The sequence below is a fragment of the Mus musculus genome, chromosome 10 (genome assembly GCF_000001635.26).
Source record: "Mus musculus strain C57BL/6J chromosome 10, GRCm38.p6 C57BL/6J".
Classification (NCBI taxonomy): domain Eukaryota; kingdom Metazoa; phylum Chordata; class Mammalia; order Rodentia; family Muridae; genus Mus; species Mus musculus.
Genome location: NC_000076.6, coordinates 31,354,722 through 31,379,465, shown reverse-complemented (window position 1 = coordinate 31,379,465; position 24,744 = coordinate 31,354,722). Strand labels below are relative to the sequence as shown.

The 24,744-nt window shown below is 40.3% G+C and overlaps 1 protein-coding gene across 7 annotated transcripts in view; it reads left to right on the top strand.

The window, feature by feature from the left end:
- Window positions 1-24,744, top strand: part of Tpd52l1 (tumor protein D52-like 1) — a 113,615-nt gene that overhangs the window by 66,522 nt on the left and 22,349 nt on the right. For all 7 annotated transcript variants that reach the window (XM_030245062.1, XM_030245063.1, XM_030245064.1 and 4 more), the window contains exons 2-3: window positions 136-251; window positions 21,446-21,594. In XM_030245062.1, coding sequence (XP_030100922.1) covers window positions 136-251; window positions 21,446-21,594 — 265 coding nt within the window. The remainder of the gene's footprint in view (window positions 1-135; window positions 252-21,445; window positions 21,595-24,744) is intronic.

Sequence of the window (24,744 nt, the reverse complement as noted above, 5' to 3'; positions counted from 1 at the left end):
GCGGGGGTCGGTGTCAGAATTTTGGTTGGTTTTCAGTGTGAGGGTAAATCAGTATATGGAGTCTTTAGGGTTGCAGAAATGGACAATGGCTGAATGCATAATCCTTACTTTATGCGTTGTCACTTTTGTCTGAAGGCTTGTTGGAGACGGAACCGCTACAAGGAAGAGATGGGGATGCAGTAGGCAGTGCTGACTTCTCTAGCATGCTCTCTGAGGAGGAGAAGGAAGAGCTAAAGGCAGAGTTAATTCAGGTATGTTTAGCAATCTTCTCTTTCTATCTTTAGTTCACAACAGGACCCATATTGCAATTGTGCTATCTTTCCTGTAATAAAGTATAATAAATGGATACACTGCAGAATGATTCATTTTCCCAAGGTGTTTTTGTAATGCTGGTCATGTGCTAAAAGTAAAGTGGGTGGCTATACTGCTTTCATATTGTTATACTAACAATAACAGTTAGTGTTAAGTATGTGCTTCTTGTTTTCCTTAGTATGGAGATGTTGTGTGAATGTTAATCACTTATGAACCAGATGGAATGTATTGAAAACCATGGCACAGATCAGTTGTGTGGTTGCACATGCTTGCTAATCTTGCTTTCAGGAATCTGGGGCAAGAACATGAAGAACTGGAGGTCAGCTTGGGATATGGGATGAATTCTAGGCTAGCTTGGGCTACATAATCAGACCTTGTCTCAAAAAACACAACCAAAGTAACCATAACATAGGTGTAATCTCCTTAAGAGGAATTCTTCAAAATTTTTATTATTTTAATGAAAATTCCAATCATGAGAGCATCTAGTTGGGCTCTTTTGCACAAGAATAAGGTTCTGGGAGTGGGGAAATAAGCTACAATTAATTAGGGTTTAATTAGAACTTTAGCAGCTGTTGTAGGAGCCCATCCTAGAGAAAATGCCAGGCTCATCCTATATACAGGTCTGTAGCGGGCCTTTTGTGGGTGGTCTCTTCTCAACCATTGACTCACTGCGTTGGGTTGGGATGGTTTGTATATTCTTGGACCAGGGAATGGCACCATTTGGAGGTGTGGACTTGTTGGAATAGGTATGACCTGGTTGGACTAGGTGTGTCACTGTGGGTGTGGGCCTAAGACCCTCACCCTAGTTGCCTGGAAGTCAGTCTTCTGCTAGCAGCCTTTGGGTGAAGACATAGAACTCTCAGCTCTGCCTGTGCCATGCCTGCCTGGATGCTGCCATGCTCCCACCTTGATGATAATGGACTGAACCTCTGAACCTGTAAGCCAGCCCCAATTAAATGGTGTTTTTTTATAAAGACTTGCCTTGGTCATGGTGTCTGTTCACAGCAGTAAAACCCTAACTAAGACAGAAATTGATACAAGGAGTGGGGTATTGCTGTGATAGTCCTGACCATGATTTTATTTAAAAGAATGTGGACTTTGGGACTTTGGATTTGGAACTCAGTGGGATGCTTTAAATGGGACTTAATGGATCATCCTAGTAGGAATATAGAAGACTTTGTTGCTGGGAGTAATTTGAACTGTGTTGACCTGGCCCAAGAGATTTCAAAGGAGAGAAATTTCAGAACGTGGCATAAAGACTGTTTTTGTGGTATTTTGGTGAAGAATGTGGCTACTTTTTGCCCTTGTCTGAAAAGTCTGTCTGAGACTAAGGTGAAGAGACTCAGATTAATTGCATTGTCAAAGGAAGTTTCAAAAAAAGCCCAGCAGAGACTTTGTTCTCTGGTTAAATTTTATGAAGAGAAGGTTGAACAAGTATATCAAGCTTAGAAAGGAAAAATGTAAAATATATGCTTCGAGTATTAAAGGGGTACCAGGAAGTGAAATGGACCAAAATACTGTGTTCTAGGAGATAACAGATTAAGGAAGTGGGACTTTGGGGTAAGATCCTATCCAGCTAAATTTAGATCCAGGCATGGTGGTATACACCTTTAATACCAGGAGATAGGCATACTGATCTTTGCACTCAAGGTCAATCTACAGAGCAAAATCCAGGACAGCCAAGCATAGGCAGTGAGGGATTTGGAAAACATAAAGCCAGTGATAATGTATTAGTACAAGGGGGTCATGTTCTAGTTCCTGCAAGCAGCTGAACTTGGCAGATTCAGCCATGTGGCTCTGGCTCTAGAGTTAAGAATGGAAGGAACTACTGGGACAATTGATGCTGGTTTGCTGCAACTAAGAAACTAGCAATGATTAAGAAGAGACCAGCATCACTAAGGTGAAATCTTCTAGAAGTTGTTTTCTGGGAGCACAATGAAGCTGTGTTCCAGAGATAGCCAAGATTGTACCTCCCACTGCAGCTGTACTTGGTAATGGGAAAGAGTCACTAAGGTGGTACTGGTTTTTAAGGCATGAAGGTGTCATGAAGAACAGCTGAGACTTGGCACTGTGATAGGTCATGGAAGGCCATTGGAGGTGTAGCCTCAGCTGTAGTTGATGGCCCAGGACTGAAGGGGTCATGCAAAGGAGGTTTGCCACCATGAAGAGAGCCTATTAGAAGCTATTGGTGAAGCCAAGTTGGAGTGAAAAACCCCAGTGTATTGAAGATGTCAGTACCATGATCACCAAGAACAACAGCCATAGTGGAGTGGATCAACCTGAGCTTAGAGTGCTACAGAAGGCAGAGCTGGAGAAGTGATGCCAGCCCTTACGAGGAGCAGAAAAGATCAAGTGGAATCTCAGACACTTAAACAAGCTGTAACATTGAAATTGCCTTGGAGACGCAAAGATGTTAAAGATGCCAGAGCCATGGGATACATGCTGAGGAAAGCTGCTAACAGGGAGTGGAACCAGCCCAGGAGAAAGAAGTCTGTTGCAGTCAACAAAGATGAAAAAGGAGTGGAGATCTGAAGACCGCTTTAACATCAGCCATGGAGATGCAGAGTTTGGAGTTTGCCCAGCTGGTTTTCTGCCTTGCTTTGGGGATGACAGTTAAGTAAGTTTCTGGATGGATCTCAGAAGATACCTTGAACTTTGGACTTTTATCATTGAGACTGTTATAGACTATGAGGACTTTGAAAGTTGGACTAAATGCATTTTGCATTATGCTATGTTTAAGTATGGATCCCCCATAGACTCATGTGTTTGAACAAGTCCATGGGGGCCAGAGAGTGAAATGTGATGGTTTGTATATTCTTGGGCCAGGGAGTGGCACCATTTGGAGGTGTGGACTTGTTGGAATAAGTGTGTCACTGTGGGTGTAGGCTTAAGACCCTCACTCTAGTTGCCTGGAAGTCGGTCTTCTGCTAGCAGCCTTTGGATGAAGACATAGAACTCTCAGCTCTGCCTGTGCCATGCCTGCCTGGATGCTGCCATGCTCTCACCTTGATGATAATGGACTGAACCTCTGAACCTGTAAGCCAGCCCCAATTAAATGGTTTTTTTTTTTTTTTAATAAAACTTGCCTTGATTGTGGTGTCTATTCACAGCAGTAAAACCCTAACTAAGACAGAGGTGCCTCTTCTTGGAGAGGGCTACAGAAGGGCTCCTGGAGCAGAGTAAGGCAGGAGGATAGGAGAGATTCAACCCTCCATCCCTTCCATATCTGGTTCACAGGGAAGGAAGCACATTGCTTTCAATTTTATTATTTCATTATTTACATTATATTTTGTTGAGGCCAAGTCTTGCTGTGTATCCCAGGCTGACCTGGAATTAATAATCCTTCTGGCCAGTTTTCTGAGTTGGGTGTATAGATGTTTACCAATACACCCTGCTATAAGTTTCCATTTTATGTTTATGGGGTACAGCATGATATATGGCATCCATGTAAATAGTGCATGGTAGTCAAGTAGGGATGTATTATATATGTGCTACCTCACACACCTAGCTTTTCTTTGTGGTGAGACAATTTAGTCTCTTATTTCAGTATTATCGCCCAGTGGGATATCAGAACTTAACTCTTACCTAAAATAATTTTTACCCTTTGATCATTTTGTCTTCATTTCCCTCTTCAGCCTCCACTAAAAACATTTTTACTCTTGCCTCTTTGCTTTTTGGATCAAATACAGATGAGATCATGTAGTATTTGTTTCTGTGTGCCTGCCTTCAAAATAATTTCATTTCAAAATAGAAGAGCAACTTGGTCCTCTAACAGAACTGCCAAGTATTTCAGCAAGTATACGCTGTGCCTCATCAAACAGAATATTCTGGCTGTCTTTGCTAGTTCTGTATATGGCCACTGAGTGATCAGACATGTCAGAGTGCAGAACACAGGTGGCCTTAGTGGATAACAGGCTAAGTTTACACAGTTTAATGACTCAAGAGTCTGTTTCACAACCTGTGTGTGTCAAGTATAATATCAAAAATTTACTTTCTGTAAACTGGGATAGGCTAATTGATTTGAAGCTTCTTATGTGTATACATCCTTCACTACACGAGCTCTCAGTATCAGTTCAAGAAGGCTTCTGTACCAGAGCGACCATTGTAAAGTGCCTTGGTTTGTCTGGGTTCTGGGATTATTGGGCTGTGCATTCATATATCTATCAAATCACTATGTTCTATAAATCTGACAGTGGACATTCTTATTATTCTTATTAGCAAGGAAACCATAAGCATTGATTTTTAGAAGGATGTTTCCTGAATGCAAACTGCCAGCAACAACATTCTCAGAATTCCCTGTCTTCTTGGTCATAGCAGTAAGCTTTTAGTAAGTTTCATTTCCAAGACTTTGGGTTTCAGAATCCTGATGGTAGCATCAAATCTTTTGTAACTGTGCTCATGTTACTGGGTCTCATGGTTCCATCCTTTACTGTGCACTGGCCTTTAATACTTTCTGTTTTACTTCTGGATGCTTCAGAGATAATCGCCCAGAGTGGGACATTTGGGTTGTTTCCCTCATGGTAATAAACAGTGCTGCTTTGAACATACAGATTCTCATTTTCTTGGGGGTATCTGTGTAGAAATAGCACTACTAGACCAAATGGCAGTTCACTATTTAGTTTCAAGAAACCAGACAGTTTTCTACAGTGCTGAAACCATCTTTTTTTTTCTCACTTTTTTTCTTTTTTATTGGATATTTTCTTTATTTACATTTCAAATGTTTTCCTCTTTCCAGGTCTCCCCTTTGGAAGTCCCCTCTCTCATCCCCCTCCCTGCCTCTATGAGGGTGCTCCCCACCCACTCACCCACTCCTATCTTCCCATCGTGGCATTCCCTTACATTGGGGCATCGAACACCCTCAAGTCTAAGGGCCTTTCCTTCCACTAATGTCTAACAAGGCCATCCTTTGATACATATGTGGCCAGCGCCATGGGTCCTCCATGTGTTGTTGGTGATCTTTGGTTGGTTGTCCATTTCCCAGGAGCTTTGAGGGGTGGGGGTGGGGGGGTCTGGCCTGCTGATACTGTTGCTCCCTCCATGGGGCTGTAAACCTTGTAAGCTTCTTCAGTCCCTCCTCCAACTCCTCCGTCTGGGACCCCTGAGCTCAGTGCAATTGCTGGCTGTGAGCATCCACCTCTGTGTTTGTCAGGCTCTGGCAGAGCCTCTAAGGAGACATATCAGGCTTCCATCAGTAAGCACTTCCTGGCATCCACAATAGCTTCCGCGTTTGATGGTTGTTTATGGGATGGGTCCCCAGATTGGGCAATCTCTGGATGGTCTTTCTTTCAGACTCTGCTCCACATTTTGTCTCCATATTTCCTCCTGTGAGTAATTTGTTCACATGTCTAAGAAACACTGAAGTATCCACATTTTGCTCTTCCTTCTCCTTAGGCTTCATATGGTCTGTGAATTGAATCTTGGGTATTCTGAACTTTTGGGCTAATATCCACTTATCAATGAGTACATACCATGTGTGTTCTTTTGTGACTTAGTTACCTTACTCAGGATGATATTTTCAAGTTCCATTCATTTGCCTGCGAATTTCACAAAGTCATTGTTTTTAATAGCTGAGTAGTACTCCATTGTGTAAATGTACCACATTTTCTGTACCCATTCTTCTGTTGAGGGACATTTGGGTTCTTTCCAGCTTCTGGCTGTTATAAATATGGCTGCTATGAACATAGTGGAGCATGTGTCCTTATTACATGTTGGAGCATCTTCTGGGTATATGCCCAGGAGTGGTATAGCTGGGTCCTCAGGTAATACAATGTCCAATTTTCTGAGGAACCACCAGACTGATTTCCAGAGGGTTGTACCAGCTTCTAATCCCACCAGCAATGGAGAAGTGTTCCTCTTTCTCCACATCCTCATCAGTATCTGCTGTCACCTACGTTTTTGATCTTGGCTACTCTGATTAGTGTGAGGTGGAAACTAAGGGTTGTTTTGATTTGCATTTCCCTGATGACTAAGGATGTTGAACATTTCTTTAGGTGCTTCTCAGTTATTCGAGTTTCCTCAGTTGAGAATTCTCTGTTTAGCTCTGTTCTCCATTTTTTAATAGGGTTATTTAGTTCTCTGGTGTCTAATGTCTTGAGTTCTTTGTATATATTGGATATTTGTCCTCTAGCGGATGTCAGATTGGTAAAGATCTTTTCCCAATCTGTTGGTTGCTGTTTTGTCCTAATGACAGTGCCCTTTGCCTTACAGAAGCTTTGCAATTTTATGAGTTTCCATTTGTCGAATTTTTTTTTTTTTTACTTAAAGAAGGCAGAGTTTATTTCAGCCTACATTTCCACGTCATAATTCAACACTGAGAAAAGTTGGGGCAGGAACCTGGAACCAGAAACTGAAGGAGAGGCTATGGAGGGGGATCCTTAATGGCTTGCCCCTCATGCTTGCTTAGGTGTCTTTTTCATACAAGTCAGGGCCATTTGCTGAGGAGTGGGTGGCATCACGGACAGTGGGCTGGCCCCTCCCACATTAATCATTAATCAAGAAAACCACCTATAAAACTGACTAAAGGCCAATCTATGGAGGCAGTTTTCTCAGCTGAGGTTTCCTATTCCCAGATGACCCTGACTTGTATCAAATTGACACACAATAAAATAATTAAAAAATAATAAAAACCAACAAAAATTTGTCCCAGCTATGTATACAAAGGTGACTGGATAAAGAACCTGTGATGTACATACAATGGCATAGTATTCATTTGTAAAAATAAGGTGTGCAGCAGCAAAGATGAAATTGGAAGATATTGTTGTAAGTGAAAGTATGAACATATAGAAGGCTACAAGTTATCACTTATGTGCAGAAGTTTAAAAGTTGATCTTGGAACTAGGAAAGTGGCTCCATGAGCAGCTCCTGCCGAGACCCTAAATTCAGTTCCCAGCACTCATGGCAGACAGCTCACAACTGCCTAACTCAGCTCAGAAAATCTGACATCTCCTGATCTCTGTAAGTGTATATACACACACACAAACACACACACACACACACACACACACACACACACACACACACACACACACACACACAATTGCATACATGCTTATTCACAAATAAAAATTTAAAAATGTCAAAAATTGAAATCATATAAATACATAGTTGAATAGCAGTTACCAGAACCTGGAAAGAAATAAAGAATAGATAACTCTGCAAGGGTTCTGATGCTTAGGAAAGACTAAAATGACTCTAGAAGCCCAAGAGTGGCAAACATGGCTCTGGCAGGCCTTGCCCTTCTTTGCCATTTCCTCTGCCTTGCTAAAATATCATTAGCTTACATTCCTAAAGCTAGTCACCAAAGCCCATCCTTTTTTTGTTTGTAGAATATAATTTTAATATTTCAACTGTTAATATTCAACAAAGAATAATTATTTTAATGTATTTTTCATTTTTATGTCTCCCTTCATTTTTGATTTTATTAATTAGAATACTGTCTCTGTGCCCTCTGGTTAGTCTGGCTAAGGGTTTATCTATCTTGTTGATTTTCTCAAAGAACCAGCTCCTGGTTTTGTTGATTCTTTGTATAGTTCCTTTTGTTTCTATTTAGTTAATTTCAGCCCTGAGTTTATTTCTTGTTGTCTACTCCTCTTGGGTGAAATTGCTTCTTTTTGTCCTAGAGCTTTCAGGTGTTCTGTCAAGCTGCTAGTGTAAGGTCTCTCCAGTTTCTTTTTGGAGGCACTTAGAGCTATGAGTTTTTCTCTTAGCACTGCTTTCATTATGTCCCATAAATTTTGGTATGATGTGTATTGATTTTCACTAAATTCTAAAAAGCATTTAATTTCTTTTCTTTATTTCTTCCTTGGACAAGTTATCATTGAATAGAGTGTTGTTCAGCTTCCATGTGTATGTGTGCTTTCCATTGTTTTTGTCAATATTTAAGACCAGCCTTAGTCCATGGTGATCTGATAGGGTGCATGGGATTATTTCAATCTTCTTGTATCTGTTGAGGCCTGTTTTGTGACTAATTGATTATATGGTTGATTTTGGAAAAAGTACCATTAGGTGCTGAGAAGATATATTCCTTTGTTTTAGGATGAAATGTTCTGTAGCTATCTGTTAGATCCATTTGCTTCATAACCTGTGTTGTTTTCACTGTGTCTCTGTTTAGTTTCTGTTTCCATGATCTGTCCATTGATGAGAGTGGAGTGGTAAAGTAGTCTCCCACTATTATTATGTGGGGTGTGATGTATGCTTTGAGCTTTAGTAAAGTTTCTTTTATGAGTATGGGTGCCCTTGCATTTGGAGCATAGATGTTCAGAATTGAGAGTTCACCTTGGTAGATTTTTCCTTAGAACAGTATGAAGTGTCCTTCCTTACCTTTTTTTGATAACTTTTGGTTGAAAGTGTATTTTATTTGATATTAGAATGGCTTCTCAAGCTTGTTTCTTGGGACCGTTTTTTTTTTTTTGAAAATTGTTTTCCAACCTTTTACTCTGAGGTAGTGTCTGTCCTTGTCTCTGCCACTGAGGTGTGTTTCCTGAATGCAGCAAAATACTGGGTTCTATTTACGTATTCAGTTTGTAATTCTATGTATTTCATTGGAGAATTGAGTCCATAGGAAAAGTGATTGTTGCTTCCTGTTATTTTTGTTGTTAGAGGTAGAATTATGTATGTGTGGCTATCTTCTTTTGGGTTTGTTGAAAGAAGATTATTTTCTTGCTTTTTCTAGGGTGTAGTTTCCCTCCCTGTGTTGAAGTTTTCCATCTACTATCCTTTGTAGGACTGGATTTGTGGAAAGATGTAAAGGGCTGCAATCTACGTGCCGCCACTAGATGGTTCTAAACCTCATTGTGCGCAGCTGCGAGAGCACAGCCAGCCAAAGTCACCAGTCCATCTCCAGGGCTTTTGCCCAACCCCTGGGGGCTTTAACCTATCCCCAGGGTGCATGAGGATCATGGGTGTTGCTACCAGTCCTAGTTTAGACACGTCACCAAAAGTATTTAAGCCACACACTTTCTGAGCTTTCTTTGTCTACCTCAATATGATATAGAAGTAAAAGTTAACCGTGGAAGAATCTGGTGTGTCCTGTGTTTATTTCCCGCGGGACGGGGATAAGCTCGGGATAGAAAGATATTGTGTAAATTTGGTTTTGTCATAGAATATCTTGTTTTTTCCATCTATGGTAATTGAGAATTTTACTGGGTATTGTATCCTGGGCTGACATTTGTGTTCTCTTAGTGTCTGCATAACATCTGTCTAGGATATTCTGATTTTCATAGTCTCTGGTGAGAAGTCTGGTGTAATTCTGATTGGTCTGCCTTTATATGTTACTTGACCTTTCTCCCTTACCGCTTTTAATACTCTTTTTTTTTTTGTTTGTTTGTTTTTTGTTTTGTGCATTTGGTGTTTTGACAATTATATGAAAGTTTGCGGGGTCAGGGGCAGTTTCTTTTCTGGTCCAGTCTATTTGTAGTTCTGTGAACTTCTTGTATGTTTATGTGCATCTCTTTCTTTCTTTAGGTTAGGGAAGTTTTCTTCAATAATTTTGTTGAAGATATTGACTGGCCCTTCAAGTTGAGAATCTTCAATCTCTTCTATACCTATTATCCTTAGATTTGGTCTTCTCATTGTGTCCTAGATTTCCTGGATGTTTTGCGTTAAGAGCTTTTTGCATTTTGCATTTTCTTTGACTGTTGTGTCAATGTTTTCCATGGTATCTTCTGAACCTGAGATTCTCTCTTCTATTTCTTGTATTCTGTTGGTGATGCTTGCATCTATGAATCCTGATCTCTTTCGTAGATTTTTCTATCTCCAGGGTTATCTCCTTGTGGGATTTCTTCATTGTTTCTATTTTCATTTTTAGATCTTGGATGGTTTTGTTCAATTTCTTCCCCTGTTTGGTTGTGTTTTCCTGTAATTCTTTAAGGGATTTTTATGTTTCCTCTTCAATGGCTTCTACCTCTTTACCTGTGTTCTACTGTATTTCTTTAAGGGAGTTATTTATGTCCTTCTTAAAGTCTTTTATCATCATCATGAGATGTGATTTTAAATCAGAGTCTTGCTTTTGTGGTATGTTGGGAAGTCCTGGGCTCACTGTGGTGGTAAAACTGGCTTGTGATGGTGACAAGTAGCCTTGGTTTCTGTTGCTTATGTTCCTGTCCTTGCCTCTTGCCATCTGCTTATCTCTGGTGTTATGTGGTCTTGCTGTCTCTGACTGTGACTTTTCCCTATTGCAATCCTGTGTGTCAGTACTCCTGGGTTAGCTCCAGGTTGTAGACAGAAACCAGAAGGATCTTGTCCCCAGCTGTTCCTTGGCTCCTGTGTCATGATGGCTCTGGGAGGTTCCATCTTGGGCCAAGATTTTGAACCTATGATTACAGGTGTGTTGGCACTCCTGGGAGACCAGCTCTCTCCTGCTGGTATTTGAGTAGGCAGCACTGTGGTATAGGATCAGCTCCAGGTGCAGAGGGAAACCCGAAGGCTCCTGTCCCAGGCTGTTCCTCTTTTCCTGTGTCCTGAGAGTTCTGAGCAGGTCCCTCAGCAGAAGTGGTGGTCTTACCTGCACTCACAGGTTTGTCAGCATTCCTGGGAGGCCAGCTCTCTCCTGGTGGTATTTGGGTATGGAGTGCTGTGGCATAGGATCAGCTCTCTGCTGAAACTCTCTTAGTATTTTATCAGCAACAAGTAAAGTTTTCATTCATTCATTCATTCATTCATTCATTCACTAGTGCTTATGGTTTTCTTGCTAACCATATTTAATCAGTTAAAATTACTCATTTTAGTCGTACATGCTTCTCACATGGAGATTCATGTGAATATATATACACACACACATATATATGTATATGCATATGAATATGAATATGTATATGTATATATATGTATATGTATATATCAAAGAACCCTAAATAGTTAGTTCCAAGCCAGCCAATGTTATATAGTGAGACCCTGTCTCAAATAAATAAATATTTAAATATTTAAAAAGAAATCAAAGAACAAATTATCCATTTCTAATGAAGAATAATTTTAAACTGAGGGAGAAAATATTCTTTTTTTAAATTAAAAAAAAGTTTTATTAGGTATTTCCTTCATTTACATTTCCAGTGATGTCCCAAAAGTCCCCCTTACCCACCTACTCCCACTTCTTGGCCCTGGCGTTCCCCTGTACTGGGGCATATAAAGTTTGCATGTCCAATGGGCCTCTCTTTCCAGGGATGGCCGATTAGGTCATCTTTTGATACATATGCAGCTAGAGTCAAGAGCTCCGGGGTACTGGTTAGTTCATAATGTTATTCCACCTATAGGGTTACAGATCCCTTTAGCTCCTTGGGTACTTTCTCTAGCTCCTCCATTGAGGGCCCTGTGATCCATCCAATAGCTGACTGTGAGCATCCACTTATGTGTTTGCTAGGCCCCGGCATAGTCTCACAAGAGACAGCTATACCTGGGTCCTTTCAGCAAGCTCTTGCTAGTGAATGCAATGGTGTCATCATTTGGAGGCTGATTATGGGATGGATCCCTGGATATGGCAGTCTCTTGATGGTCCATCCTTTTGTCTCAGCTCCAAACTTTGTCTCTGTAACTCCTTCCATGGGTGTTTTGTTCGCAATTCTAAGAAGGAGCAAAGTGTCTACACTTTGGTCTTCGTTCTTCTTCAGTTTCATGTGTTTTGCAAATTATATCTTATATCTCGGGTTTCTGGGCTAATATCCACTTATCAGTGAGTACATATCATTTGACTTCTTTTGTGATTGTGTTACCTCACTCAGGATGATGCCCTCCAGGTCCAACCATTTGCCTAGGAATTTCATTAATTCATTCTTTTAAATAGCTGAGTAGTACTCCATTGTGTAAATGTACCACATTTTCTGTATCCATTCCTCTGTTGAGGGGCATCTGGGTTCTTTCCAGCTTCTGGTTATCATAAATAAGGCTGCTATGAACATAGTGGAGCATGTGTCCTTCTTACCAGTTCGAACATATTCTGGATATATGCCCAGGAGAGTTATTGCAGGATCCTCCGGTGGTAGTATGTCCAATTTTCTGAGGAACCGCCAGACTGATTTCCAGAGTGGTTGTACAAGCTTGCAATTCCACCAGCAATAGAGGAGTGTTCCTCTTTCTCCACATCCTCTCCAGCATCTGCTATCACCTGAATTTTTAATCTTAGCCATTCTGACTGGTGTGAGGTGGAATCTCAGGGTTGTTTTGATTTGCATTTCCCTGATGATTAAGGATGCTGAACATTCTTTCAGGTGCTTCTCAGCCATTCAGTATTCCTCAGGTGAGAATTCTTTGTTCAGTTCTGAGCCCCATTTTTTAATGGGGTTATTTGATTTTTTTCGAGTCTACCTTCTTGAGTTCTTTATATATATTGGATGTTAGTCCCCTATCTGATTTAGGATAGGTAAAGATCCTTTCCCAATCTGTTGGTGGCCTTTTTGTCTTATTGACGGTGTCTTTTGCCTTACAGAAGGCTTGCAATTTTGTGAGGTCCCATTTGTCGATTCTTGATCTTACAGCACAAGCCATTTCTGTTCTATTCAGGAATTTTTCCCCTGTGCCCATAGCTTCAAGGCTTTTCCCCACTTTCTCCTCTATAAGTTTCAGTGTCTCTGGTTTTATGAGGAGTTCCTTTTTTTTTTTTTTTTTTTTTTTTAGTTTTGTGACTATTTTATTTTATTTTTATTAGGTATTTATTTCATTTACATTTCCAATGCTATCCCAAAAGTCCCCCATCTGCTCCCCCACCTACTCCCCCACACACCCACTCCCACTTCTTGGCCCTGGCGTTCCCCTGTACTGAGGCAGTTATGTGGAATTCCTTGATCCACTTAGATTTGACCTTAGTACAAGGAGATAGGAATGGATCAATTCACATTCTTCTACATGTTAACCGCCAGTTGTGCCAACACCATTTGTTGAAAATGCTGTCTTTTTTCCACTGGATGGTTTTAGCTCCTTTGTCAAAGATCAAGTGACCATAGGTGTGTGGGTTCATTTCTGGGTCTTCAATTCTATTCCATTGGTCTACTTGTCTGTCGCTATACCAGTACCATGCAGTTTTTATCACAGTTGCTCTGTAGTAAAGCTTTAGGTCAGGCATGGTGATTCCCCCAGAGGTTCTTTTATCCTTGAGAAGAGTTTTTGCTATCCTAGGTTTTTTGTTATTCCAGATGAATTTGGAGATTGCCCTTTCTAATTCGTTGAAGAATTGAGTTGGAATTTTGATGGGGATTGCATTCAATCTGTAGTTTGCTTTTGGCAAGGTAGCCATTTTTACTATATTGATCTTGCCAATCCATGAGCATGGGAGATCTTTCCATCTTCTGAGATCTTCTTTAATTTCTTTCTTCAGAGACTTGAAGTTTTTATCATACAGATCTTTCACTTCCTTAGAGTCACGCCAAGGTATTTTATATTATTTGTGACTATTGAGAAGGGTGTTATTTCCCTAATTTCTTTTTCAGCCTGTTTATCCTTTGTGCAGAGAAAGGCTATTGACTTGTTTGAGTTAATTTTATATCCAGCTACTGCACTGAAGCTGTTTATCAGGTTTAGGAGTTTACTGGTGGAATTTTTATGGTCACTTATATATACTACCATATCATCTGCAAAAAGTGATATTTTGACTTCTTCCTTTCCAATTTGTATTCCCTTGATCTCCTTTTGTTATCTAATTGCTCTGGCTAGGACTTTAAGTACAATGTTGAAAAGGTATCGAGAAAGTAGGCAGCCTTGCCTAGTCCCTGATTTTAGTGGGATTGCTTCCAGCTTCTTACCATTTACTTTGATGTTGACTACTGGCCTGCTGTAGATTGCTTTTATCATGTTTAGGTATGGGCCTTGAATTCCTGATCTTTCCAAGACTTTTATCATGAATGGGTGTTGGATTTTGTCAACTGCTTTCTCCCCATCTAATGATCATGTAGTTTTTGTCTTTGAGTTTGTTTATATAGTGGATTACATCGATGGATTTTCGTATATTAAACCATCTCTGAATCCCTGGGATGAAACCTACTTGGTCAGGATGGATGATTGTTTTGATGTGTTCTTGGATTCAGTTAGCGAGAATTATATTGAGGATATTTGCATCGATATTCATAAGGGAAATTGGTCTGAAGTTCTCTATCTTTGTTGGGTCTTTCTGTGGTTTGGGTATCAAAGTAATTGTGGCTTCATAGAATGAGTTGGGTAGAGTACCTTCTGTTTCTATTTTGTGGAATAGTTTGTGAAGAACTGGGATTAGATCTTCTTTGAAGGTCTGATAGAACTCTGCACTAAACCCATCTGTTCCTGGGCTTTTTTTGGTTGGGATACTATTAATGACTGCTTCTATTTCTTTAGGGGATTTGGACTGTTTAGATCATTAACCTGATCCTGATTTAACTTTGGTACCTGGTATCTGTCTAGAAATTTGTCCATTTCATTCAGGTTTTCCAGTTTTGTTAAGTATGGCCTTTTGTAGAAGGATCTGATGGTGTTTTGTATTTCTTCAGGATCTGTTGTTATGTCTCCCTTTTCATTTCTGATTGTGTTAATTAGAATGCTGTCCCTGTGCCCTCTAGTGAGTCTGGCTAAGGGTTTATCTATGTTTTTTATTTTTCTCAAAGAACCAGTTCCTCGTTTGGCTGATTCTTTGAATAGTTCTTCTTGTTTCCACTTGGTCGATTTTGCCCCTGAGTTTGATTATTTCCTGCTGTCTACTCCTCTTGGGTGAATTTGTTTCCTTTTGTTCTAGAGCTTTTAGGTGTGTTGTCAAGCTGCTTGTGTGTGCTCTCTCTAGTTTCTTTTTGGAGGCACTCAGAGCTATGAGTTTTCCTCTTAGAAATGATTTATTGTGTCCCATAAGTTTGGGTATGTTGTGGCTTCGTTTTCATTAAACTCTAAAAAGTCTTTCATTTCCTTCTTTCTTCCTTCCTTGACCAAGGTATCATTGAGAAGAAAGAGTGTTGTTCAGTTTCCATGTGAATGTTGGCTTTCTATTATTTATGTTGTTATTGAACATCAGCCTCAGTCCATGTTGATCTGATAGGATGCATGGGACAATCAATATTTTTGTATCTGTTGAGGCCTGTTTTGTGACCAATATATGGTCAATTTTGGAGAAGGTACCATGAGGTGCTGAGAAGAAGGTATATCCTTTTGTTTTAGGATAAAATATTTTGTAGATATCTGTTAAATCCATTTGTTTCATAACTTCTGTTAGTTTCACTGTGTCCCTGTTTAGTTTCTGTTTCCATGATCTGTCCATTGATGAAAGTGGTGTGTTGAAGTCTCCCACTATTATTGTGTGAGATACAATGTGTTCTTTGAGGTTTACTAAAGTTTCTTTAATGAATATGGCTGCCCTTGTATTTGGAGCATAGATATTCAGAATTGAGAGTTCCTCTTGGAGCATTTTACCTGTGATGAGTATGAAATGTCTCTCCTAGTCTTTTTTGATAACTTTGGGTTGGAAGTTGATTTTATTTGATATTAGAAAGGCTACTCCAGGGGCTGGTGAGATGGCTCAGTGGGTAAGAGCACCCGACTGCTCTTCCAAAGGTCTGAAGTTCAAATCCCAGCAACCACATGGTGGCTCACAACCATCTGTAACAAGATCTGACGCCCTCTTCTGGAGTGTCTGAAGACAGCTACAGTGTACTTACATATAGTAAATAAATAAATCTTTAAAAAAAAAAAAAAAAAAAAAAAAAAGAAAGGCTACTCCAGCTTGTTTCTTCAGACTATTTGCTTGGAAAATTGTTTTTCAGCCTTTCATTCTGAGGTAATGTCTGTCTTTTTCCCTGAGATGGGTTCCCTGTAAGCAGCAAAATGTTGTGTCCTGTTTGTGTAGCCAGTCTGTTAGTCTATGTCTTTTTATTGAGGAATTGAGTCCATTGATATTAAGAGATACTAAGGAAAAGTAATTGTTGCTTCCCATTATTTTTGTTGTTAGAGTCGGCATTCTGTTCTTATGGCTGTCTTCTTTTTGGTTTGTTGAAGGATTACTTTCTTGCTTTTTCTAGGGCATGGTTTTCGTCCTTGTATTGGTTTTTTTCTGTTATTATTCTTTGAAGGGCTGGATTTTTGGAAAGATAATGTGTGAATTTGGTTTTGTCGTGAAATTCTTTGGTTTCTCCATCTATGATAATTGAAAGTTTGGTTGGGTATAGTAGCCTGGGCTGGCATTTGTGTTCTCTTAGTGTCTGTATAACATCTGTCCAGGCTCTTCTGGCTTTCATAGTCTCTGGTGAAAAGTCTGGTGTAATTCTGATAGTCCTGCCTTTATATGTTACTTATTTCCCTTTAATATTCTATCTTTATTTAGTGCTTGTGCTGTTCTGATTATTATGTGTAGGGAGGAATTTCTTTTCTGGTTCAGTCTATTTGGAGTTTTGTAGGCTTCTTGTATGTTCATGGGCATCTCTTTCTTTAGGTTTGGGAAGTTTTCTTCTTTAATTTTGTTGAAGATATTTGCTGGCCCTTTAAGTTGAAAAGATTCATTCTCATCAACTCCTATTATCCATAGGTTTAGTCTTCTCATTGTGTCCTGGATTTCCTGAATATTTTGAGTTAGGATCTTTTTGCATTTTGCATAATCTTAGATTGTTGTGCTGATGTTCTCTATGGAATCTTTTGCACCTGAGATTCTGTCTTCCATCTCTTGTATTCTGTTGCTGATGTTCGCATCTATGGTTCCAGATTTCTTTCCTAAGGTTTCTATCTCCAGCTTTGCCTCACTTTGGGTTTTCTTTATTGTGTCCACTTCCCTTTTTAGGTCTAGTATGGTTTTGTTCATTTCCATCACCTGTTTGGATGTGCTTTCCTCTATCTTTAAGGACTTGTAACTCTTTAGCAGTGTTCTCCTGTATTTCTTTAAGTGAGTTATTAAAGTCCTTCTTGATGTCCTCTACCATCATCATGAGATATGCTTTTAAATCTGAGTCTAGCATTTCGGGTGTGTTGGGGTGACCAGGACTGGGTGAGGTGGGAGTGCTGCTGATGTTTTGATGATGGTGAGTGGTCTTGGTTACTGTTAGTAAGATTCTTACATTTGCCTTTCGCCATCTGGTAATCTCTGGAGTTAGTTGTTATAGTTGTCTCTGGTTAGAGATTGTTCCTCTCTTGGTTCTGTTAGCCTCTATCAGCAGACCTGGGAGACTAGCTCTCTCCTCTGTGTTTTAGTGGTCAGAGCATTCTCTACAGGCAAGCTCTCCTCTTACAGATAAGGTACACAGATATCTGGCGTTCGGACCTCCCTCCTGGCAGAAGATGAAGGCCTGAAACAGGACCTGTCCCATAAGCTGTGTTGCTTCGGCCTGTGACAGAAGCTGTTAGCTTCTGTAGTCCACACTCTCACCTGCACAGAATAGTCTCAGAGGGATCCGGGAACTAAGGTGGTTCCCCCAGGTGCTCTGGCCAAGCCCTCCCGGGCAGGGCAGACTCCTCTCCTCTGGCAGGGAAGGTGCCTGGATGTTTGAAGCTCAAAAAGGGGTCTGTCTCAGAAGCTGTCCTCTAGGGACCTTGGGGGTGTCAGCCAACCTTGCGCCCAAGGTGACCCAGTGCTGGTGCAGACCTGAAGGAACTTGTGACCCTAGTCAGACCGGGTTTCCTGCTTCCCTAATGCTGTCTCAGGTCCTGTGCAATTGGATTGCAACAGAAGTTGTAGTGGTCTTAAGATCTCGTGGAGAGTCCTCTACTGGACTGGTACTCTACTGGTGTCCGCTGACTCTGTGCCCAAGGTGACCTGGTGCTGGCGCTGACTGGAAGGCGAGAAAATATTCTAAATGCTTTGGTCAAAGTGATTTACCTTCACTTAATCTTTATTTTATGTGACAAACAGAAATGTAGACTGTACATGTCGCCTGCAGCAGACTATTTGCGGGTACTTATTAGATATAAAATGTCTGACCTTGCTTGACTTACTTCAAGATATTTGAGATAATGAAAGTGGGCTACATACATGGGATCCTGTATTTTACATATGCCCTCAGGGTAATTTTTATGAGCTGCTGTTAAGTCACTGCTATCATTGAACCCCCAATCCTCAGGGCTATCAGGGCTATGCTATTTGGGTTTATAGTTTCAGAAATTTTAATCCATGGTTGTTTGACCATATTGCTATAGGCCTATGGTGATATATATATATATATATATATATATATATATATATATATATATGTGTGTGTGTGTGTGTGTGTGTGTGTGTGTGTGTACACAATCTTCTCTTCCTATATATATAGTGGAAGAGAAGATTGCTCACATCATGGTGGGCTAGAAGCCACTGGAAGAAGCCAGCATTCCATCATCCTTGAGGGCACATGCAGACTCTCCCTCCCGATAGGCTTACAAATTTTCCATCCTCTCCCTGGCTGGAAATCATGATGCTGACATATGGGCCTTTGAGGGCATGCTCCAGATCCAAACTATAGAAACTGTGAGTGATAACTAGTGAGAAGGGTCCAAATTTTATTAAGAACTCCAATGCAAATTTTCTTTTACCCTTTTCTCTCCCTTACCACACAATAGTAATTCACTGTGCTTCTGCAGCTTTATGGGAGGCTGAAATAGCGAGAGGTTAGCCCTTTCTCCTTCCCTACACTGGTAATTTATTTCTGCAAGTTCAATTGTTCCCCAAGATTTGTTATCACACAGTAGATACTACAGAAACATCCTACACATCATCCCACCCCAAGAAAGAACCAGTAGTTTCAGTAACTCAAAACAAAAAAGAGCAGGACACCTGAAGCTCTCAAAGAGTCAAGGAAGACATGGCACTCAAGCATTTTCTCTGGTAAAAGAACAGTAGTTTCTTAAGCAGCAGATGACATACAGGAAGGCACTTTGACAAAGATGAAGATGTAGAATATATCATGATAATCAAGAACAGAGAAATATGGTTTTGAAATAGCAGCATGTTCTAAGACACAGGGAGAATAAAGTATATGCCCCCCCCGGGGGGGGGGGTCCTGAGCATCCTCCTTCTGTAGCTATCTGCCTAAGCATGCATACATACAGAAGACACAATCATCAAGAAAAAGACATGCTACTGATTATGAACACATATGAAATGTGTGATTCAGTCTCTTTTCTGGAAAGGTTTCTAAGAACATTCAGAAACATTTAATGACTATGTCAATTGGATAACATGAAATGAACCCTTCAAGAACATTTCCCTGATAGTAAAAGCCCCAAGCTATTGCTCTTTCATAGTGTGCTATTTAAGATGCTTCTAATCTGTACTTGTGCATCTTTTCCTGAAGTGATTATCTGTGTCAGGCGGCTTCCTATCAGGCAGAGCAACTCAGTAGGACGGTACATGTTTATCATGCATGAGTCTGCAAGTTCAATCCTCACCATGGCAAAAACAGAAGAAGAAAGTCAGAACATGATTCCCACCGTTTAGCACTGGGAAAAAGTCTTCCTGTGCCAGAGAAAAGACAGCTCGTTCTCCAATGATGCAATGAATGTGCTTGCAGTGTGCCTGGCAGGGCTAGCCACAAGTTGTGGTCAGAGGTTCAGCAATATTTTGAATGTAAATGAGATGAAGCTCCCCATTTTAAAAATTCAGAACTCTAAGGATCTGGCAGATCTGTTACCTCTGTACACGTGGAGGACTGAGGACATCCTCAAGAAGACTTGCCTTGCTGAAGGAAAGCACAAACAGTTTTGTGCACCCCAGAAGCAGAGCCGGGAGAGTAATGCAGAGCCAGGAGAGTAATCACTAATATCAGAGCTCTCCCCATAGTTGTAATACAAAGTATAGCATGTAGTTAAGTCAGACTTTGGGAAGCTTAAATTTATGTGATAGGATATTGTAATTCCCCAAACTCTGAGTATTTTAAGTAATTTTGTTGCTAGAAAATAACTTGCAAAGACAACTTTATAGTGGTCTACTTGTGCACAGCTGGGGGGTGTGGGGGGGGAGAAGAAATATGTTCTCCATACAAAGCTGTATGTAGGTAGCTTTTGTAGTGGTTTTATTTAAGCAAAGGAACCGTAGCTAATGCAGCAACATGGGTCAGTAGCAAATAATTGTGCTAAGTGAAAGAAGCCAAACAAAATGAATAAGCACAGCATTATAACGTGATTTTATAACATTATTGAAACTGCAAATTCAACTCTAGTGAAAGAAGGAATGTTAGCAGTTGCCTAGTGAGGCCAAGAGTTAGGGGGACTGGGAATAATGGGGAAAGGGAACTACAAAGAATGGCTAGGAGGTTTTATATATATATATATATTTTTTTTTCAGGCGCCAGTAGTAGGGGATGACAGCGTCGATACATATATACGTACATACATACAAACATGCAAACATACATATATGCATATGTGTACATACATATGTATATACATATATACATATGTATATATATATATGTAAACATATATTACATGTATATATATGCTTATACATAGACATAAATTGCGTATTTAGATACATGCAGCTTACTGTGTGTCAGCTCCATGCCAATAAATCGTTAAAGAGAACATAACCTGAATCATGTTCTTGCATGCATTCTTATCCTTCTTGTTCCTCCGTTTATATGGCACTGGCTTGGAAAAAGCACAGTGTTGGCCAGATTTATTTATATTACCAGTATGGTAACATGTCTCGCAAAACTAAGCAAACATTAGATAGTAACACATGAAAAGAAGTTATTTTGTTAAATAGTATGAGAGCTACAACAAGACATCATAGTAGGGCAGTGAGGTGGCTCCATCAGTAAGGGCAGCACGGGCACCAGCTACAAGGTGACAACCAGACTCAGTCCCAGGACCCACATATTAGAAGGAGAGAACCAACTTCCATGAATAATCCTCTGACTTCCACACACGAGCCTTAGCATGTTAACACCCACAGGATACAGCTCAGTTCTCCAAATATGCACATTAGTAAATCTAATAAAATGCCAATTTCCTAGTAGGCTTCCTGGTGATTTTTATTTTCTTGTATATCTTGGTGCCCAATCTAAACCATTCAGAAGGGACACTGAGTACCCTGGGAATGTTAAACCTAAGCATTCTATAACCAGTCATTCTTTAAGGTCACTCCGTGGTGAGGTCACTTTGAAAAGTCAATCCGCGAGGTCACTCCATGGAGTTGCTTGTTGAGGTCACTTAGCCGAGGCATTCCAATCTGTGGAAATGCACTTTTCACCCTCTCTGATGTTTTCACCCCACCATTTTTTTCTCTCACCTCTAGCTAGAAGACGAAATCACAACATTACGACAAGTTTTGTCAGCAAAAGAAAGACATCTGGTTGAGATCAAACAGAAACTCGGCATGAATCTGATGAATGAGTTAAAGCAGAACTTCAGCAGGAGCTGGCACGACATGCAGACCACGACTGCGTGAGTATCTTCCAGAACTTGAGTTAAGTTAGGGAGTTTTCAGTCCCGCCCCGATTCCGCTTCCGGGTTTCCTCTTTGGCTTCTCCTACAAGGTTGATTTGGTGCTTGTAGCATGAAGATGATATTTTCTTTAGGAGCAAGGTAAAGAAGTATGAGTGATTATTAAATATATTGCGTGTACAGTAAACTATAAAAGAACTCCCTTCAATAAACCGTTGTTGATCAAAACTCTTAATTCCAGGAGCTAAGGATGGATGTAGCTCAGCTGGTGCTTGCCTAGATACGGGAAATTCTGGGCTCAGTCACTAACGCTGCATGAGGGTGTGATGGGCGTTCTTTCCCTTCTAACACTGGAGAAGTAGAGATAGGAGGATCGGAAATTCAAGGGCATCCTCAGCTACAACCAATTTAGACACCAGCCTGAGAAACACCAGACTTTGCCACAAAAACCAACCAAACAACTCAATTTAGACTACTTTTATTGTTGTTTCATTTTTAGATTTTATTATAAAAATTTTGCAAAAGATAATTATACTGAAATTAACCTGATCCAAAGTCTATATATCACAGTTACCTTCTATCCAATTAGAATAGTCATTTGAAAAAGATGCTGTGTACACTGGATTTTATTCTTTCACTATCAAATATATTTTTATACACATATCCACCACCAAACCCCAAAATCCTGTGACAGAGTTAGGACTACCAAAACAAGTAGCTTTATATCCTCTTTCATAATTGTGTCCATTATCCAAATTCAGTCCCTCTGTATCCTCTAACATTCAGCCTTTCTTGTTCGTCTTTCTACATGTTATGCCCCCCCCCACATATTTATTTGTGGGTAGATTTTGTATAAGAGGGGAGTATGAAATATTTTTATTTCAGACATTGTGGAACCTCACTTAATATTACACACTCTAAGTCCATCTATTTTTCTGAAAATTTTCTGATTACATTTTCTTTAGAGTTAACTAGATAGTATTCCATTAGTTCATGGGTCTGTATTAGATTTTCATTATCCATTTATCTGTTGATGAATAATTAGCTTAATTCCAACTCATTGCTATAGTGAATAAAGCAGCAATAAACCTGGGGTGCAAATATCTCTGTGGTAGGTAGTGGGGTTCTCTGGATATGAAATAGCTGGGTCATATGTAGGTTCTATTTTTTTCTTCATTATTTTTTTAATTAGGTATTTTCTTCATTTACATTTCCAATGTTACCCCAAAAGTCCCCCAAACTCCCCCCCCCCACTCCCCTACCCCCCACTCCCCTACCCCCCCCACTCCTGGTTCTATTTTTAATATTTGGAAAATATCAAAACAGATTTTCACAATGGCCCATTAATTTGCACCCCACCAATAGTGAATAAATATTCTTATCTTTCCACATCTTTTCCAACATCTGCTGTCAGATGTGTTGATGTTAGCCATTCTGACTGGAGGGAATTGGTAGCTCATTATCTTCTGGGAATGGGCAGAAGCTTCCCAAGAAATCAGGAGCTGCCCTTTGCACACTTGTTACCGTTCTGTCTGAGCCTATAACCGTGGTGTTTGCTAATTATCATGGGCTGGCAAGACCAGGTGACTTGGCATTGGGATGGGACTTCTTGTTATTTAAACTATTTTTCTTGTTAGGTGATCTTATATGAAAAAGGTTGTTACCTAAGAGGTTTTTCTTCTTTTCTGTGTATTGAGTATTAATAAATGATAGGCAATCAGAGGGACTTCCTGTCCAAAACCTTAACTTTAACCCCAAGTTCAGCCACTGAGACTCTTTGTCTTTGACTTATACGTTTCTTGCCTGCTCCATTCAGTGAAATATAAAGATCCTGTCTTCATCTATGTCTGATACCTGTGGGAATCAGTCAGTAATCTGAGCTTCTGATTTCACCTTTTGGTGACCAGTACCACCGAGTTGCCCTGACAGTGAATGTCTGAACAACTTCCTTCTGAGGTATAGGAAGGATTGTTTCATCTGACCTCCATAATCATTTCAGGGGTTAGATAACCAAATATGGACGGAGTATTTTTGTGGCTGAAGATGGGGAGGAAGAAGAGGAGGGAATAGTTGTGTACGGTGTATCCATAGAGTCAAGCTGTGATGGAGGCAGCAAGAGGGAGAGGCATATGTATCTTGAATGTGGAATTACAGCAGGGAGGTTGTAAGAGAATTGTTCTAGCCTAGTCATATGGGAAAGAATGGGTAGTCTCTGTTTCTTGAGTTTGAAGAAGAAATTGGTGTAGCCAAGCAGTCTACTTGGTGTATAAAATGAATAGCACAGATTCAGTGCCTGGGGTTAAGGAGTTTACAATACAATCAAAGAGATAAGAGTTTTGTTTGTTTGTTTGTTTTTTCATGAATAATAAATACAGAGCACTGTGGGGATGTGAATTGGGATAGGAGTTTTGCCTGGCGATAATACCCCTCTAGGGACAAAGCAGGGTTTCCAAGGAGTCCTTAAAGGTAATCAGTCTGAGAGAGGCAGGTGGTAGCTCTTGAGAGTGACACACACTGGTTATGGTTCAGAAGAACTATAGGTTCTACCCCTAGGGAGAGCATCTAGTTAGTGTGCTTGCTCAGTTAATAGAGTTACCTTCCTTCTGCAGGGAATAGAGATCGTCAAAGGGTCCTATCCAGTCATTTATCTAACAAGTGCTAATGAATGTCTACTGTTAGGCATATATTACCTACGGGCTAATCTAGACTCCAGGATAATAGGAGTGGCATGGTGCCTACTTTTAATTCAGTGTTGAAAGGGGAAAAGAAAATTGAGCAAGGAACAAGTAATGAAATAAGCAAGCAAGGAGCTGCCCGGGAGGAATTGCCAGGATGCGCTATGACAAAGCCAGCATCCGGTGATTTGCCAGTGAGCGACAGAGGAGAGGGTGGAAGCTGCTGGGATGGAGTCCCAGTCAAGAAAATCTTTCTTGAGACCCTGATTTCAGCTGAGACTTGAAAGACTGGAAATGCCCAGTGTTAAATGCTCTAGGGAAGAACTTTCAGGGTGAGAAAAAGTTGATACAAAGACTCTGAGGCAGGAACTAGCTTTTCAGTTTTAGTGAGTCAAAAAAATGTCTCTTAAAAAGTCTAGACAGTATGTCTGTAGTGTATTGAGACTAGAGTGAGAATTTAATGCCAAGGGCTTTA